Raw genomic sequence first — 16,611 nt, forward strand, 5'->3', positions numbered from 1 at the left:
AGCTGAACACATCTGCAAACTCCTTGCAGACGTCTGCTAGGGTCTCCGTTTGCAATTTGTGCAACCCTGTTACCTGGATTCCTAAGGCCTCGAACCAATCGAGTCCAATCAGACTCGTGCGCTCACCCCCAACAACCAGCACATCTAAGGGACCTTCAAAATTCTTAGACTGTACCTTAAGGGTGGCCTCCCCTTTAACACACACCTTGGAATTTTGAAAGTCAGTAAGAATTACATTAGAAGGCCTGAGCGTAGTTCGCTGGCCACTGCTGCTGCAGATTTTGTGGAATGTGTTGAGGGAAATTATGGATAGGGCAGACCCCGTGTCCAGTTCCATAGACAATGGAACCCTTTGCAACCTTACTTTAAGGGACAATTTCTTTTTAAGGGGTTTGTGTGTGCCAATCCTTAATATATTTCTGCGTGTTGCACAGAAACCCACCCTGTTTTGGCTGGGGACCCTGGTACCTTTTAGATTCAATTCTTCCTTCGGTTGTACCTTCTGTCGACTCAGACAAACAGTTGCGATGTGGCCTTTCTTGCCGCACACTCTGCAGATGGCAGAACGGAACCGACATTCCGCCCGCTTGTGGCGACCTCCATATCCGAAGCATCGAAGCTCAGCGGGGCCTTTGTCCAGACGATCCTTGGGCCTCCTCCTGGCTGCTTGATGAAGCTTGTCCACTTCATCTTCAGGATCCTCTTCCGAGTCCTCCCACACGTCCTCCTTGTGGATGGTTGCAGTCTCTGGAGCGCTTCGAGTGGGCCGCAGATTCTTTAACGCTCCGCCTGCAGCTTCCTCTGCCGTAACCTCTCGCAGAGCATCTTGGAAAGAGACATCTTCCTTAGCAAACAGCTTCTGCTGTAAGTCTCTGTTCCTCAGTCCGCATACAAAACGATCGCACAGCCTTTCTTCTAAATCCTTGAACTCGCACAGTTTAGCTGCTCTTCTCAAGGCTGCAATAAATTCTTTTGCTGATTCCCCAGCTCGCTGATCTCTCAGTTCAAATGTGTGCCTCCACGCAATAACAGATTGCTTGGGCTGGAAGTGTTCTTTCAAAAGTTTCTTTAGATCAGAGTATGAAACAGCTTCTAGCGAGGCCGGGGCGACTAGATTCTCGGCGATCTCAAAAGCGTCTTGCCCACAAACGCACAACATCGTGGCAGCTTTTAGTCCATCTTCCCTTATCTGATTCACTCGGAAGTAAGTCTCCACCCTTGCAACGTAAGATTCCCATTTTTCCGGGTGAGAGACATCAAATTCAGATAAACGACCGATTGTCGCCATGATCAAGGGACAGGGTTTTCTTCAGTCGCACTCACCCTCCAGCGATGCTGTACTGGCAGGATAGACGCTAACTTCAACGCCGTCGTCCCTCTTCCAGACTTCTTTTGGGTGAGTCTTAAGCTTCCCTAGCTAATTAGACTAAATCCCACCTTCGTCGCCAGTGTTAAGTCCGGAGATAAATGGCGAAGGAGGCAATTCATGTTACAGAACAGATCTTTATTCTCACTCTCTTACAACTACCAACCAACAAGAGCAGAGGCACGCAGGCCTCTTTTTATACTCCCAGATCCCCGGGCAATCACAACCAATAGCAGGCAGTCTTTTCCCGCCTTGCGCATGCGCGCAAGGCCGGCGCCACTCAGTCTGGTCCCAGGCAGCTTTTGCAATGCCCGGGACTCTTGCATCGTCCCGAGCCTGCTTCTGCAGGCTCAGGACACAACAATTCTATTCCACCATTTAGAGCCTTGGTGGCGCAGGGGTTAGAATGCAGTACTGCAGTCTACTTCTGCTGACAGCTAGCAGTTCGACAGTTTGATTTTCACCGGCTCAACATTGACTCAGCCTTCCATCCTTCCGAGGTCGGTAAAATGAGGACCCAGACTGTTAGGGGCAAAATACTGAGTCTGTAAACCGCTTAGAGAGGGCTGTAAAGCACTGTGAAGAGGTATATAAGTCTAAGTGCTATTGCTATTGCTATTTATTTGATATTACGGTAACTCTTGCCCCACAGTGAGTTGTCCCACAACAACTTGGCCATGGTGACTTGGCTGCAGCGAATTGTCACAGACCCATAGGAGGTGCAGTCACGGGATCATCATTAGGAATCTTCCCCACCAGCCTGCCCGTGCTGTAGCACCCACCTGTGGCCCCTGCCGGCCCACCCACATTTAGTAATGTTTACCTGCAGGACTCACCCATCTGCAACTGTTATCTGCCAGCCGGCTTGCCTAGGATTCCAATCACATGAGGTCCGAGATTGCCATCGCTAAGCGATGCAGTCACATGACATTGTACTTTGTGACCACATTGCTTAGCCATTCCAATCCCAGTTGCCATCATAACATGAGGACTACCTGTACACTTAGGGAAGTGATGGAGAAAGACAAGGATTGAATCCAACCTAATCCAAGTACAGGTACATATCTGGGCTGATATCATGGTGATAAGAGGAGAAACAATGTTTCTCTATTGGCAGAATGGTGCAGTGCAAGAATTATGTCCAGTGGTTCTAATTCAAAAGGGCCCATTTATCTTTGGAGAAGAATGGGCAGGAAACTGATAAGAAATCTGCCAATAAAACTGGCCATTATTCACTTAGATTTGGACTCCACAAAAGCAGATCCAGATGATGTAACTGCTGTGTGCTGTCTTGCAATGTGTATCTGGGATTCTTTTGGCTTATTGCCTCTCTCCAAGGAAGGGTTCTCTGCAGCATGAGGACTGACAGCTGCATGTTGAGATACCATCTGAGAATGGTATACTGTACATGAAAATCTAAACTTTTTGAAGAAATGGCTGGAAAACATTCCCACAAGTCTCTGCCTTTCTAACACTTTTTGCATCTGTAAATCTCCCTCGGACATTTCCCCACACCTCAACACTGTACCTGCAGTCCCACTGGTTTTCACCAGTCTGTTTTCTCTGTTCCCTCCACCAATCCCCAAAATGAAACAAATTATCACCTAGGTTTCCCCTAATCGTCCTGACTTGAGTAAGATTTTTTTTTCCGAGTCTCACCTCCCAAAGCTGAAGAATTTCAGAGAAGGAAAATTCTCTCTTGAACCAGATCAAGATCCATCGGAAACAGAAACATAAGGTGCCAGACTCCTTCGAGTCTATGGGAAGCAGGAAAAATAGGACAGAAACAAAAGCAAAAAATGGAATTATGCAGTTAGGTATTCATTAGCGTAAAATATGTTTTTTTAGTTTTTAAAAGAGTTGTAGGTCAAATTAAAGAAAGATGAAAAAGCCCCTGAATAATTAGATTTAACAATTTTTTAACATTACATGCAATAAAGAACAAAAACATAAACATCTCCATAGAAACAAGAGTCCCTTAATTTTTAACTTTTCTACACCTGTAATACACCTGTACCTAGGAAGTCACAGAGTGGGGGATCCAGCACTCTAAGAAGCAAGGTGAGCTGGGAAAGCTGGCGTTTCATGGACTCCTGGCTTTCTTCAAAATTGTGATGCTGCAAGCAGAAAACAGAAGACCATGAAAAAACGGGTGGGGAGAAGTAATTATTGTTAAGTAAATGTATACAGGTAGTCCTCGGCTTACAACGATTCTTTTAGTGACCGTTCAAAGTTACAGCAGCACTGAAAAAAGTGACTTATGACCGTTTTTCACAATACGATCGTTGCGGCATCCCCGCGGTCACATGATCAAAATTCAGACATTTGGCAACTGACTCATATTTATGATGGTTGCAGTGTCCCAGGGTCATGTGATCATCTTTTCTGACCTGACTAGCTAAATAAAGGAGGAAGCCAGATTATTCACCTAACTGTGTTACTAATTTAACAACTGCATTGATTCACTTAACAACTGTGGCAAGAAAGCTCATAAAATGGGCCAAAACTCACTTAACAAATATCTCACCTAGCAGCAGAAATTTTGGGCGATATTGTGGTCATAAGCTGAGGACTACCTATATACCAGCCTCTTCCCTAAAAGTAGTCCTCAAGGCTTAAAATACAAAACCAAGATTATAATCCAAACAGATTTTTTAAAAATGAAACTAGTAGCAAATCAAGTCAAAGACCCATAACTTTCCTGAATTTCATGCTGTAACTTTGAGAAATGTCTTAAAATGAGGGTAAGAGTATATTAATTAATTAATTATGGTTACAAGGAGTTTTTATTTTCCAACAAGTTGGGCTGACCCCGACAGTGTACTCACCACCAGTTCCATGAAACCACAGAAGCACCAGAAGGCGTCGACTTCATTCTGGGTGATCTAGAGAATGGGGGACAGGAGATCACTCATACCTTGTACGTACCCTGTTCAGGCAAGCAAAAGAAATAATGAGTTTTAATTTCTTCATTTGATGTGATTTTTCAAGCTTCAAATTAATGCTTATCTTTTCTGTGGGTGACTCTTTAAAAGAAGCTACACCTTTTCCTGGGCTCACACAGTTCCAGGAAACATGCCATTAAGAAGACAGTGATGAACACTCTCTCATTAATTCAAACGCATCTGGTGCTAGGCCACATGACTGCTAGCTCAGCCCCCCAAATTTGTGGCTTCTTTACGGAAACACTGACAGGTATAATAAGATGCCCATATTCCCTCTGAAGCACCTTTTTCTTTTCAGATCCATGTAGCTGCACATGATTAAACTGTATCTATTCCTTACTACCCATACTTCTGCTTCCTTCAATCTTTGTCCATTAAGCTTCCAGAGGGCAATAGTTTCAATATTAACCAAAAATCAAGAACATGGAGGCATGACCTCAAACAGACAAGAGGAAAGTGCAAAAGTAATGTTAGAAAATATTACTTCATAGAAAGAGTAATGGAAGCTTGGAACCAACTTTCAGTGGAGGTAGTGGGTCAATCATCACTAACTGAGTTTAAACATACTTGGGATAAATGCATGTCTATCATCTGACTAAAATAAATAAAAGTAAAAAAATAATGGCTACAAATAAAAATAAATTAATGATGGACCACTTGGTGTTTTTCTGCCATCAGTTTTCTGTGTTTCTATGCTTCTAAGAGCCCCCTCTTAAGCCATGATGACTTCAACTGGTGCTCTTGCTTGGAACTCACCTAGATCAAAGTTGTACATGCAGTATGTCATCAGCACATCATTCAACAGTACCAGTCCTGGATTCTCATTGCCCTCATAGAATTTGTTGTTTCTATCTGTGCGGCTGACATCTCTTTCTGCAAAGGCACCACGACAAGTTTATAAAACTCACCTGTACTGCCCCTTACAAGGGACATTCAGAAAGATAACTTAGGAAAGGAATTCATTTAAAAAAAGGCAAACTAAATCAGGAAAGCAAAGTAATAAGGAAAGATGGAGGCATTATACCCCAAGGAAAGAACAAATGGTCATATGCACAGCTTAGACGATTTAGATTAGAAAAAGGGTGTTCCAAAATATTAGGACAAGCACCAGTGGGATTCAATAGAAATTAAATTATGAATGAGGGTGCAGAAAAATCAGAAATGGAGAGATCAGACTCCTTGTCGTATAATGAGCTGTGGTGCAGTGGTTAGAATGACGTATTGCAGGCCGACTCTACCCAATGCCAGGAGTTCGATCTTGACCAGCTTAAGGTTGACTCAGCCTTCCTTCCATCCTTCCAAGGTCAGTAAAATGAGGACCTAGATCAGGGGTCTTCAAACTTGGCCAGGCATGCTGGCTGAGGAATTCTGGGAGTTGAAGTCCACAAGTCATAAAAGGGCCAAGTTTGAAGACCCCTGACCTAGATTGTTGGGAGCAGTATGCTGGCTCTGTAAACCACTTAGAGAGGGCCATAAAGCACTATGGAACGGTATATAAGTCTAAGTACTATTGTTATGATGTAGCATATAAGAACTTGGGAATCACTTACTGAACCTCATTGGCAACAGATTCAGGCCAGACCAAAGAAAGCATTTATTTAATGTATAATTCATTCATACAATATACTGTCAGAAGTAGTGGTGGTGGCTGCTATCTTGGAAAGCTCTAAAAGATTCTGTCTTCTGTGCACTGATTATTAACCAGAGCAGATAATGGGAGAAACCTCCGCATTCAAAGGGAAACATAGTTTTGCAATATTAGATACTGGGAAACAATAAAGGAAGAAAGGATTGTGTTTAGAAGCATCTGGCTGTAATACGAGGGTAGATAATATGAACAGAATGACCTTGCTTTAGGCCAGCAGTTCAGCATGGCTAAGAAAGTTGCGATTCCGGCCATTGGCAAAAAAGATGGGCAAAAACAAATCAGCCATGTGCTATTACTGAATGAGAGTAAACCTCAGACCAATCAAAACCAACAAGTAGAATTTATACCAACCGATAAGGCTGCGATAACCCCGCAGTAAAAAGTTCCGCAGCTCCTGTTCCTCGCTGACCGACTTCCATTGTAACTTCATGCGGAAGTATTCGTCTCTGAGGAGAAGGATGAAGAGTGGAATGGAAAAATGCTCAGACTCGGGTCACCCCTGCAGACCTAAAAGTCCTTGCCAAGCCCCAGGACTAGTTCTCCTTGAAACAGGCCACTCCCTGATGATGAATTTAGGCTTACGTTTTCCGTCTCACTTGCGCCTTGTTCTCCTCGCTGGTGTTGCCCCAGGAATAATAGTTCAAAAGATACTTCCACACTTCCTTACGTAATGACATGCTGAGACCCTGAAAGGGACAAAAAAAAAGTAATTCAAAGAAAGGAACCAACGAGCCAAGTTATTATAGAACAAAGCACCTATCTGCATCAATTCCAGGGCTTAAATCAGTGGTAAGAAACACAGTACAGGTGGTCCTCAACTTGCAAGTGTTTGACGTTATGACAGACACACACACCCCAATTCAAAGTTCAGACAGTCACATAATCACATTTTGGGCATTGGCAACCAGCCTGCATTTAGGGCTGTTTGCAGTGTCCTGCAGTCACATGACCATGATTTGTGAGGTGGTTTTTTTTCTTTTTGCCAGAAACTGGCATTTACTTCCAGTTTCCCGCAAAATAATGCCAAATGTGGACAATGGATTGACTATACAACAGTGCTTCCTTTACAACCGCCACATTCGCTTTCAAACGTCCTAAGTTGAGGACTACCTGTATCGTACTACTCTCATCAGTTTACATGGACATTCCAATAAACAGCCACTATAATCTCCTCTTGTTTTCTATTCTAGAAACATAAGGCATGCTGGTCCAGCTGTCCACCTTCCCACAAATCTCACCCCAGCAAAGATCCTCTTCCGCAACCCATTGGGATCCAGTACACGTCCATCAGGATCCAGATGCTGTTCCCATTCCTGTTCCGTAACAGGGGTTTCCCTTTGAACAGAAGGCCATTCTCCTAGTTGTGCCTGCTGCTAGGAACAAAGTAAGCTAAAAAAACCAATTGTATCTGAAGAAGAAAAGGTCCTTAAGAGGGAAGGAGGGAGAAAGTATAATGATTAAAAGTTTCCTTTTGAATTAAAGGGGTGTTGTAAAGCTGAAGAGCCTAAAGAACTATTTCTATATTCAAATGTGCCTACATATTGCAAATTCTTTTCACACTGAGAAGTTCTAGAAGCACTTCCCCAAAGTTTCATAGCAGTAGATCTAGCAAACAATGGAGAAATTGTGTTGTGGATCTGTTAACTACAGTGGCACCTTGGTACTCGTCAATAATTAGTTCTGGGAGGCGCAATGGATACTAAAAACAATGAGTTCCAAACAAAGCATGTAATTAATATGTGATCCTTTGTTTTGGCTGGAAAGAGTTGTGAGTCACAAGACAGCCGACACCGACAAGTTCTAGCATGAGTGCCAAACAAATGAGAAGTACTGGGACAAACTTTTCGTATCAAAATGAATTGAGTAAAGCAATCGAGTACCAAGGTACCACTGTATTTTCTTTTATTTAATCATTTTTTACTTTTAAGAGCATAATCTTTTGAAGGAAGCTTATAGAGTAAATATATTAGCATAATATAACTATCTTCAATATAATCAGCTCTTCAAGCCAGTTCCAAGTATGACACATTTTAAAATACCCTCAACAAATATCACAAATGTAAGGTTTTAAATCCTCTTAAGAGCAACCACAACTGTCATTTTTGCTGGAAGGAATCTATAAGTTAAGGGCTATCACCCAGAAGCTGCATCTTCTCAGTCCTACAAAATTTAGTGATCTTGGACGCTAGCTGCTACTACTACAGCAGCTTCACACTGGGTGTCAAGTTTTTTAGCCCTCATGAATCACTTGTGTAGTCACTCCACTGATGGAAAGACTAGATCAGGCAAAATTTGACACTCTGATACACGAAGATATGAAACTGACAGATGCATGTGTAAACATGACAAGGCAGCACAAACCACTTTAGCAAACTAGCTGCCATTCCTCCTACGCATTGTTTTGCAGATCTGCTCTAAGGTGGACACTGGTCCTTTTAAGTTTCTGTGTTTAAAGACAGTCTGGTTGACTTTTGATTAAGGGAAAGGGATTTCCTTCAAAGAGTTCATTTGTAATCTGCTACTTCTGCAGTGTCCCACTTGTTGCTTTTCTACAAGCTCTCCCCCCACAACATAGCCAAATCTTCAGCAACTCTATGACAGTTGGAGGAAATGGGTGGCAGAAAGGATAACCAACCATTCCTTGAGCCAGAAAAACACCTCTTCCCCTTTGACCGGTTGCCATTTCTCCTACTCTCTGCCAGCCCTCAAAAATTGCCTATTTCAACACTCACACAGGTGATGACTTCAAAGCCCGTCTCTTCCTCCACATTGGCAGCCGCTGAGTCACTATGGGAATGGTGGGCGAGTCCATCTTCCTGGTGCAGAGCTCCACGGAAGAAATTGGTAACTTTGGAGAAGCCACCAAAGGTGGCAGCATAAGGATCCTGCAGGAATCACTAGGAGGAAAAACAACCATGTTTACAGCTACAGGCGGAGCTCATTTACTGACTGTCTCATTTAGCAACCATTCAAAGTTACAAAGGTGTAAAAAAAAAACCAGCTTCGCAACCAGCAAACACTGTAGCATTCCAGTCATGTGATCACCATTTGTGTGCTTCACAACTGGCTTGCAATAAGCAGAGTTCATAGAGAAGGTGGAAGTAAAATCATTAAGCCACAGTCACATGATGTTTCGCTTAGCAATTGTAACACTTGGCAGTAGAGTTGCCAGTCCCAATTTTTGGTCGCTAAGGGAGGACTACCTGTTAAACTTCACTGCATCAAATCCATGTTGCATATTATTCATAATACCTAATTAATCTGTGATCTAGGAGTGTTCGGTGCTAATCATCTCAGTAGCACTCATGTATCTGAATCTCTGCAGTTAGTACTCAGGATATAATCACAGCCCTCTCCAATGTAGTTTATGTTCTTCCAATGTAAATAGCTGCTGGTGGTGTGAAGAGCTACTGAAGTGGCTAAACCACTTTTTCAACTATCAGTCTATAATCCACTTCCTGGAACTTGAACTCAAATCATGTTTGCCCAGAACCTGATGGTGCAACTTTACACATTCAATCATTAACAGAGGGATAGAATCAAGATCACATGAAGTCTTAATACTGCCTTATAAAGCCTTGGTAAGACACACCTGGAATACTGCATCCAGTTTTGGTCATCATGATATAAAAAAGATGCTGAGAATCTGGAAAGAGTGCAGAGAAGAGCAACAAAGATGACTAGAGGACTGGAGGTTAAAACATGAAGAAAGATTGCAGGAATTGGGTATGTCTAGTCTGGTGAAAAGGAGGACTAGGTGTGACATGATAGCAGTGTTCCAATATTTGAGGAGCTGCCATAAAGAAGAGGGGGTCAATTTATTTTCCAAAGCACCGGAAAGCAAGACAAGCAATGGATGGAAACAAACCAAGGAAAGAAGCAACCTAGGACTAAGGAGAAATTTTCTAACAGTGAGAACAATTAACCAGTGGAACAACTTGCCTCCAGAAGTTGTTGGTGCTCCATCACTGGAGGCTTTTAAGAAGAGATTGGACAGCCATTTGTCTGAAATGGTATAGGGTCTCCTGCTTGAGCAGGGGTTGGACTAGAAGACCTCCAAGGTCCCTTCCAACTCTGATGATGTTCTATGCTCTATATTTCTAGTTCTATGCAATCTTTGTAGATATTCTTTTGGATGCAGGAGTTGAAAAACAGTACAAATAAAAATATCCGGTCTGCTTGAGTTTTCAAAAAATCAAAGACACAGTTCTGGATTCTCACTTGCTGGCTTATCATCTAACTCAGTATTTCTCAACTTTGGCAACTTTAAGATATCTGGACTTCAACTCCAAGAATTCCCCAGATATCATGGCTGGCTGGGGAATTCTGGGAGTTAAAGTCCAGACGTCTTAAACTTGTCAAGGATGAGAAACATTGATCTAACTGTTTAAACTAATTCCATCTCCCTGCTAAAGAGTGTGCACAACACCTTTATTGTGGATTTGATCCCTTTTGATTGAAAATCATGCACATAACTATTCCCAAAGCATTCCAGCATTCCTAAACCAAGGCTTCTGCCTCAAACAAAGAAACCCCATGTTAATAGCTTGTCCTTTTTTCCCCACAAAGCCCCATTATTCTGTTTTTAGTTTTCCTTCATTCCCTTTCCACGGTATGTGACTCCAGATAAGTCCCTTCAGAAAACAGTCTTACCGATACTAGATTTGATGAACTGTCATCAAAGAGTTGAAGCTCATCAAAGGAATGAGAAAGGGCGTCTGAATCATGTATATAAACCAGGTAGAGCCGAGAATCTTTGGGAGAGCTACAAGAAAGAAAACAAAAGGAAATGATTTTTTTTTAATCTGGAGGAGGGTTTCAACATTGGGATATATGATATTGTTGGGTCCATTATATTTTTTCATTGTTTTCAAGAATTAAAATTATCATAGTATAAAATACAGATGAAAACAAAGATGACAGGAAAAATGGGGAAGAAAAGGGAAAGAAAACTGTAGGGCAAAGGGGGAAAGAAAAATGAAAGCACCGACTTCCAACTTTTTACAGTACAGGAAAGTACAGAATAGAATTACAGCCTCAACTTTTTACTTTACCAACTTAACAAGTACTAGCCATTTCTATAAAAACAAACTATATTAATCAGCATCAAAGTTCTTTTTTTTTCTGTCTCAAGCACAAAGTCTAGAAGCAGTTTCCAAGTAGAAACAACGCTGTATATGTTCTTTCTAACTAAAACAGTTTTGCCATTTCTGCTAGCACCATCACTTTTTCCATCCTTTCTTCTGTTATGGGATTGACGTAACTTTCCAATTCTGTGCATATAGAATTCTCACTGCTATCAACACCTACAATAACAAAGTTCCAGATCTTCTTTTCTAACTCCTGTTGGGTCCATCATGTATTATAAAGTCCTTCTGGAACTATTCTACTTCTAACTACAGTTGGAGATTCCTATATTTTAACTGCTCTTTGCTACACAAAGAAAACTAGCACATTAGAGGAACTGCTTTTGCTTTACTGTTTCCCTTAAGTACTACAGAGCAAGGTTCCTTTACATGCAGGAGCAAAACTGTATGTAATTAGAATGCTTAGAAACTGCATTTCTCTTATAAACATGTCCATAACCTGCATCACATGCTATCTGCTCTACTAATCTGAAGCTACATAGAATAGTCTCTAAAATCTAAAACTGGTTCTTATTCAGTTGTGAAGAAAGCATTTGATTCATTTGAACAGGACGGGGGAAAGGGCACCCCATAGTCACTCAGCCCTTCAGATGACTACAAGAAATCCCAAATAAACCAGGATAACCAGATTTCACTTACTGTTGCTTCTCAGAATATCTGGGCTTTACTTGAAACTTAGCCAGCACTTTGCTCAAAGCATCCAAAAAAATAAAGAATAATGTCAACCTTGACTCCCAGACCTTGACTTCATGGACAAATTCAAATGGTTTCCTTGCTAACAATGTAAAAGTGGTTTGCTACTGCTTTCCTCCTGGATGTTTTTCCTCATTTCCTAACTTAATCTATAGCCTTGGGGATGTCCTGGTATCTAACAAAAAGGCTTTCAAAATTCACTTTCAGAAGCTGATATTAGAAAACATTCCCCCCTTCCATGCAATAAGTTTAAACCAGATGGAGAATATAAACAGAGGTTGTGGTGTAATCTCACTCACGTGGCTAATATAACGTATTTGCAAAGAGCTTTGAGAAGGGCCTTTGTGCCTCCACGGTGAAAATGCAGAGCTTGAATGGAAATGCCTTCTTTGGTGATGAAGATGAGATACGACCAACCGAGGCCTGGCTTACTCTTACGGATGGATTTCAGCTCAGACAAGCTGAGAGAGAAGGCCCACTGACCTCGAGGGACTGGAGATTTTGGCCCAGAAACTGGTAGAGGAAAACAACACAGGAAAAGCATAGTGACAAAGGACAGAAGAAACAATCCTCTGGAAACAAAATGTCTAGCTGCCATCTTTATCTCATCCCCATCTTCCATTCCTCATTGCAACTTCATCAGTAAACCTAGATACACACAACTGAAATTCGTAAAAGGAAGCTAGTACTTCTTCTTTCAATTTACCAGCTGTTTCCTCCTGGACCCGAGACCTCGTCCCCACTGTACTGATTACAGCCCAGTCTGGTTCATATCCTGGATCAAAGTGTTCTTCCTCGGCTTGGGAGCCAATGGTATCCTAGTAAAGAGAAAACAAGTTAAAGGACATTTCTATGTTTTTAAATATGTCCCTCACAGTGTCTTCAGGGCAATGCTCCTTTAGGCCCTGTTCTCACCAAGAAACATCTGAGCAAGAAAAGAGAAGTACAAACTTTTCTTGTAAAGTAGATACTGATTTGAATTTGAATCTACTAAAATAGAGGATCTGATTCCTAGGAATCGGAATAAAGGAACTATACAAGGGGAATTGTGGCAAAAAATCAATAGTCTGATACCATCTTTTCCAACTAACAAATTTTATTGAATTCTCACGCCACTCACGAAAGCTTATTCCATTCAACCAAATTTGTTAGTCAGAAAAGGTGCTACAAGATTCTTTCAGAACAGAGGACAACAATGAGACAGAATTCCAGCAGTTCACTCAACATAACCTTTCTTATGAGGAAAAAAGGAGTGCATTTTGTCCATAAAGAACATAGAAACCATAAAAAAAAATCTTTCTCCACCCTGAAGAAGCCACATAAGACTACCAAATGCTTTCTTAACTTTGATCAACCTTTCCTGAACATTTCTTCTGGTTTATGTTATCATATGAGACAGTTTCTATTCAGTAAACTCCCACAATATCTCTATTTGGCAACTAGAAGAAGGACTACTGTCTGTCTGCAGAGCAGAAGAGAACCACTAAGCATCTAGCCTAACTTCCCTAATTACCAATTTTATGTTGAAAAAAGCACAAAGTATACTTGCATTTGGGTCCTAAAAATATTAAAAGCATACAAATATTTATTCAATGTTTCAGATCTATCCAAACCTGCTGGGTAAGACACTACAAGAATAGCCGTACATGTAGTTCTCAACTTATGACCAGTCACTTAGCAACCATTCAAAGTTCCAACAGACCTACTTGGGGGGGGGGGGTATTTATGATGCAGATTCAAATTTCTTACGGTCACTCCTACCTGCATCACGATTGCACTTTGGGTGCTCTGCAACCAGGCCACATTTACAACTGTTTGCAGCGCCCCACTGTCACATGATCACGTTTTACCAAAAATCCAGCATTTACTTGTTTTTTGGGCAAAATTGCACTCATAGCAAACCACTGATTTGTTTAATGACTGCTGCAAAAAAGGTTGTGAAATCATGTCTGTATTGTGACCGACCCATTTTACAACTGTCACAAGTTATAACCGTGATGGGCAGGCTCCGTTATGATACAGGACTATAATAATTCTGGTAGAATTTAAGGCATATATAATTGAAACCCAAGCATTGTTTTATATTCTTGTAACAATTTTCCTCAAGAGGTTAAGGGTCTTTTTTTTTTTACTGTTAGATAGACCGAAAAGATACCACAACATATTGCTCTGCAAAGAACAAACAACTCATACAGTGCTTGATAAAAAAAAAAACTACTAATCTAAAGAAATGTATTTTTACTTCTGCCAACATATTGAGAGCAAATATATTGCAGAGTTTAATACATATAGGCAGAGGATTAAATCAGCAGAAAATCTTACCTTTTTGGTGTACATGATTTGAGCAGTATCTGAAGATTCGTCCACAGGGGTCCATTGTAGTAAAGTATCTGAGCCCTGAATAAAAAGAAAAAAGCATAATAAAATATCCCCACAAAATCTCTCATTCCAAAAACTTGAATTTCAAACTTTGAAATGTAAGGAATCAAAGGAGTGTTCACTTTCATGTGTTTCCTCCTTGAAAAGCAATTGATGCATAAATACTGAAATGCTGCTCATGCCCCACGTTGTTTTCTAAAATATCATCACAACCTGCTTAATGCTTTTTGATATACACTGCTTAAATCACAAAGTGCTGGAAATTTAGAATTTCTTGTGAAATAATTAAATCTTTTATGTGCAACATAATCTACTATTTGTGCACATGCATTAACATACCATACAGGTAGTCTTCATTTAACAATTGCCTCATTTAGCTGCCTTTTGCAGTTACGATAGTGATAAAAAAGTAACTTTGCAACCAGACCTCACATGTACAGCTTTCTCAGGTCTGCAAAGCAAAGGAAAACTGAAGTAAGACCATAACATTGTGATCTTAAGTAACACATTTTTTTAACGACCTAGTTGCCAGTCCCAATTGTGGTCATTAAATGAGGACAACTTGTAGTATGAACAAACTGTTAAACCCTTGGACTCAAATATGACGCCGCCACTCTTCTGACCAGTTTTGTTCAAATGAATCCTAACTACCTTTAACCACAATGTCGCAATGAGTCAATATGACAAAACTACAAAAGCCTCAGATTCTTCCTCAGGCATCAAAAAAAGGAAAAGAGAAAAGTCTTGAGCCTGCTTTGTCCATTCATTTAACGGTAAATAGGACTGAACACAATGCCCCAATATAACCAATATCCCAATGTAACCAATTTTCTCACCACGACCACATAGCCTCCTGCTTCAGTTTACAATCCAATCGGCAACCTGTCTCGACCCACCTTCTCAATGATGCGGATAACTCCTGGTATGAGGGAATCTTGGTCAGGATGCCGCTTTGCACTGGTGTGTAAATAGACCCCATCTTTCTCAAATGCAACCTGCAAAAAGTCAGAAGAAAAGGAATGGAAGGGGCAGGAAAAGAACCAGAATTCCACTCTTCCAGGTTTTTTTCCTCCAATGTGCAGCTCAGGTAACCAGATCCAAGCTCCTTTAATGGTTTATTGTGAAAGCCTCAAAACAAATCCAAAACAAAAGGGGGAAAAACCACCATTTTATATAACCGTAACGCTGATAACCAACCTCTATATACTACGGGGGGGGGGAAGGGGGGAGTCTCAATACATCTAGGAGGAATATCACGTCTCCCTGTAACTTCCAAGACGGATAAAAGCACATTTCCCCATTTCTAACAAACCAGAGTTTCCATACGGAGTGACACAGCCGGCCCTCGACTCCCGGGAAATCCTTTTCAGCTCATGCTGGGATTAAAAAAAAAACCCAATCCCCTTTTCCTTTGACAGCCCGTTTTTTGCTTCGCAGAGCCTAAGGAGCACCCTCCTGGAGGATTAAAGGCCTCTCTTACCCTGCAGCCCCCTAACTCCATTCTGCCTGACAGCTACTTCCTGAAAAACAAACACGTCATTTCCTGCTCCGATTGACCCGATTGGGTTTGTTTTTTAAAAAAATATGTCTTGAAGCCGTCATCATTGTTTCTGGCGCGGAAAAAGCTCAAGCTGGAACGGTTGAATGTCTCGTTTGGAAGCACACATGAAGCTTTTGGCGCCATCTTTGAAAAGGTCAAAGTGGCTGGCTCTTTAAACATGACTTTATCTGTACGTTTTCTGCCAGTATGCAGGTAATATTAAATAATTATGCCCCCGGTTAAGGAATGCTTATACATTCGAAGAACTTAATAAGGTACGAAATAGAAAATATATTTTATGATTTAACTAGGGAGCTGGCACGTGGAAGCATCTGGGTGATTTTGGCCTCGGAAGTTAAGCCTGGGGTCCATGCAGGACGGTTTGATTGGCAGCCTGTTAAGCAATATCAAGACTAGATATGGGGGGGCGGGGGACAGAAAAAAATAATGCCAATAAATTTTTACCAAGAAAATTGGGTCTATGAAATATTTAAAGCTCATCTAAAGTTTATCTTGCAATTATTACAAAGGGACGCACTCGAAGCGAGGGAATTTTATTGAATGAAATAATATATAAAATTAATCTTGCAGCGGAGAGAAAGTGAATCCTTCTCCTATCTTAATAGATGGGGGAAGAGTTTTCTATCAAATGACAAATAATTTACACACTTAGAGTTTTCGAGTGGGATGCTTTCTGAGACTTCAACTCCCAGAATTCTTAGCACCCCTGTTGGCTGTGGTGTTCTGGGAGTCGAGATTCACATACTGTTGTGTCCTGAGCCTGCAATAGCAGGCTCGGGACGTTGTCATGGTAACGGGCTGTTGCAAAGCTGCCCGGGACCAGACAAAGCGGCGCCAGCCTGCACGCATGCGCGAGGTGCAAAGCGCGCCAT

General features: G+C 41.4%; 1 protein-coding gene across 1 annotated transcript in view; it reads right to left on the bottom strand.

Moving 5' to 3' along the window:
- The window catches only part of LOC107298517 (TBC1 domain family member 17-like), a 22,576-nt gene extending 6,897 nt beyond the window's left edge, over positions 1-15,679 (bottom strand). The window contains 14 exon segments of the mRNA XM_015827896.1: positions 3,026-3,123; positions 3,384-3,483; positions 4,195-4,295; positions 5,068-5,184; positions 6,311-6,405; positions 6,542-6,645; positions 7,198-7,329; positions 8,692-8,856; positions 10,613-10,724; positions 12,099-12,312; positions 12,506-12,617; positions 14,122-14,196; positions 15,075-15,173; positions 15,659-15,679. Of these exon segments, the coding sequence (XP_015683382.1) occupies positions 3,026-3,123; positions 3,384-3,483; positions 4,195-4,295; positions 5,068-5,184; positions 6,311-6,405; positions 6,542-6,645; positions 7,198-7,329; positions 8,692-8,856; positions 10,613-10,724; positions 12,099-12,312; positions 12,506-12,617; positions 14,122-14,196; positions 15,075-15,173; positions 15,659-15,679 (1,545 nt within the window).
- Between the last annotated feature and the right edge of the window lie 932 nt (positions 15,680-16,611).

This window comes from Protobothrops mucrosquamatus, unplaced genomic scaffold (assembly GCF_001527695.2).
Source record: "Protobothrops mucrosquamatus isolate PMUCROS unplaced genomic scaffold, P.Mucros_1.0 scaffold4045, whole genome shotgun sequence".
NCBI lineage: Eukaryota > Metazoa > Chordata > Lepidosauria > Squamata > Viperidae > Protobothrops > Protobothrops mucrosquamatus.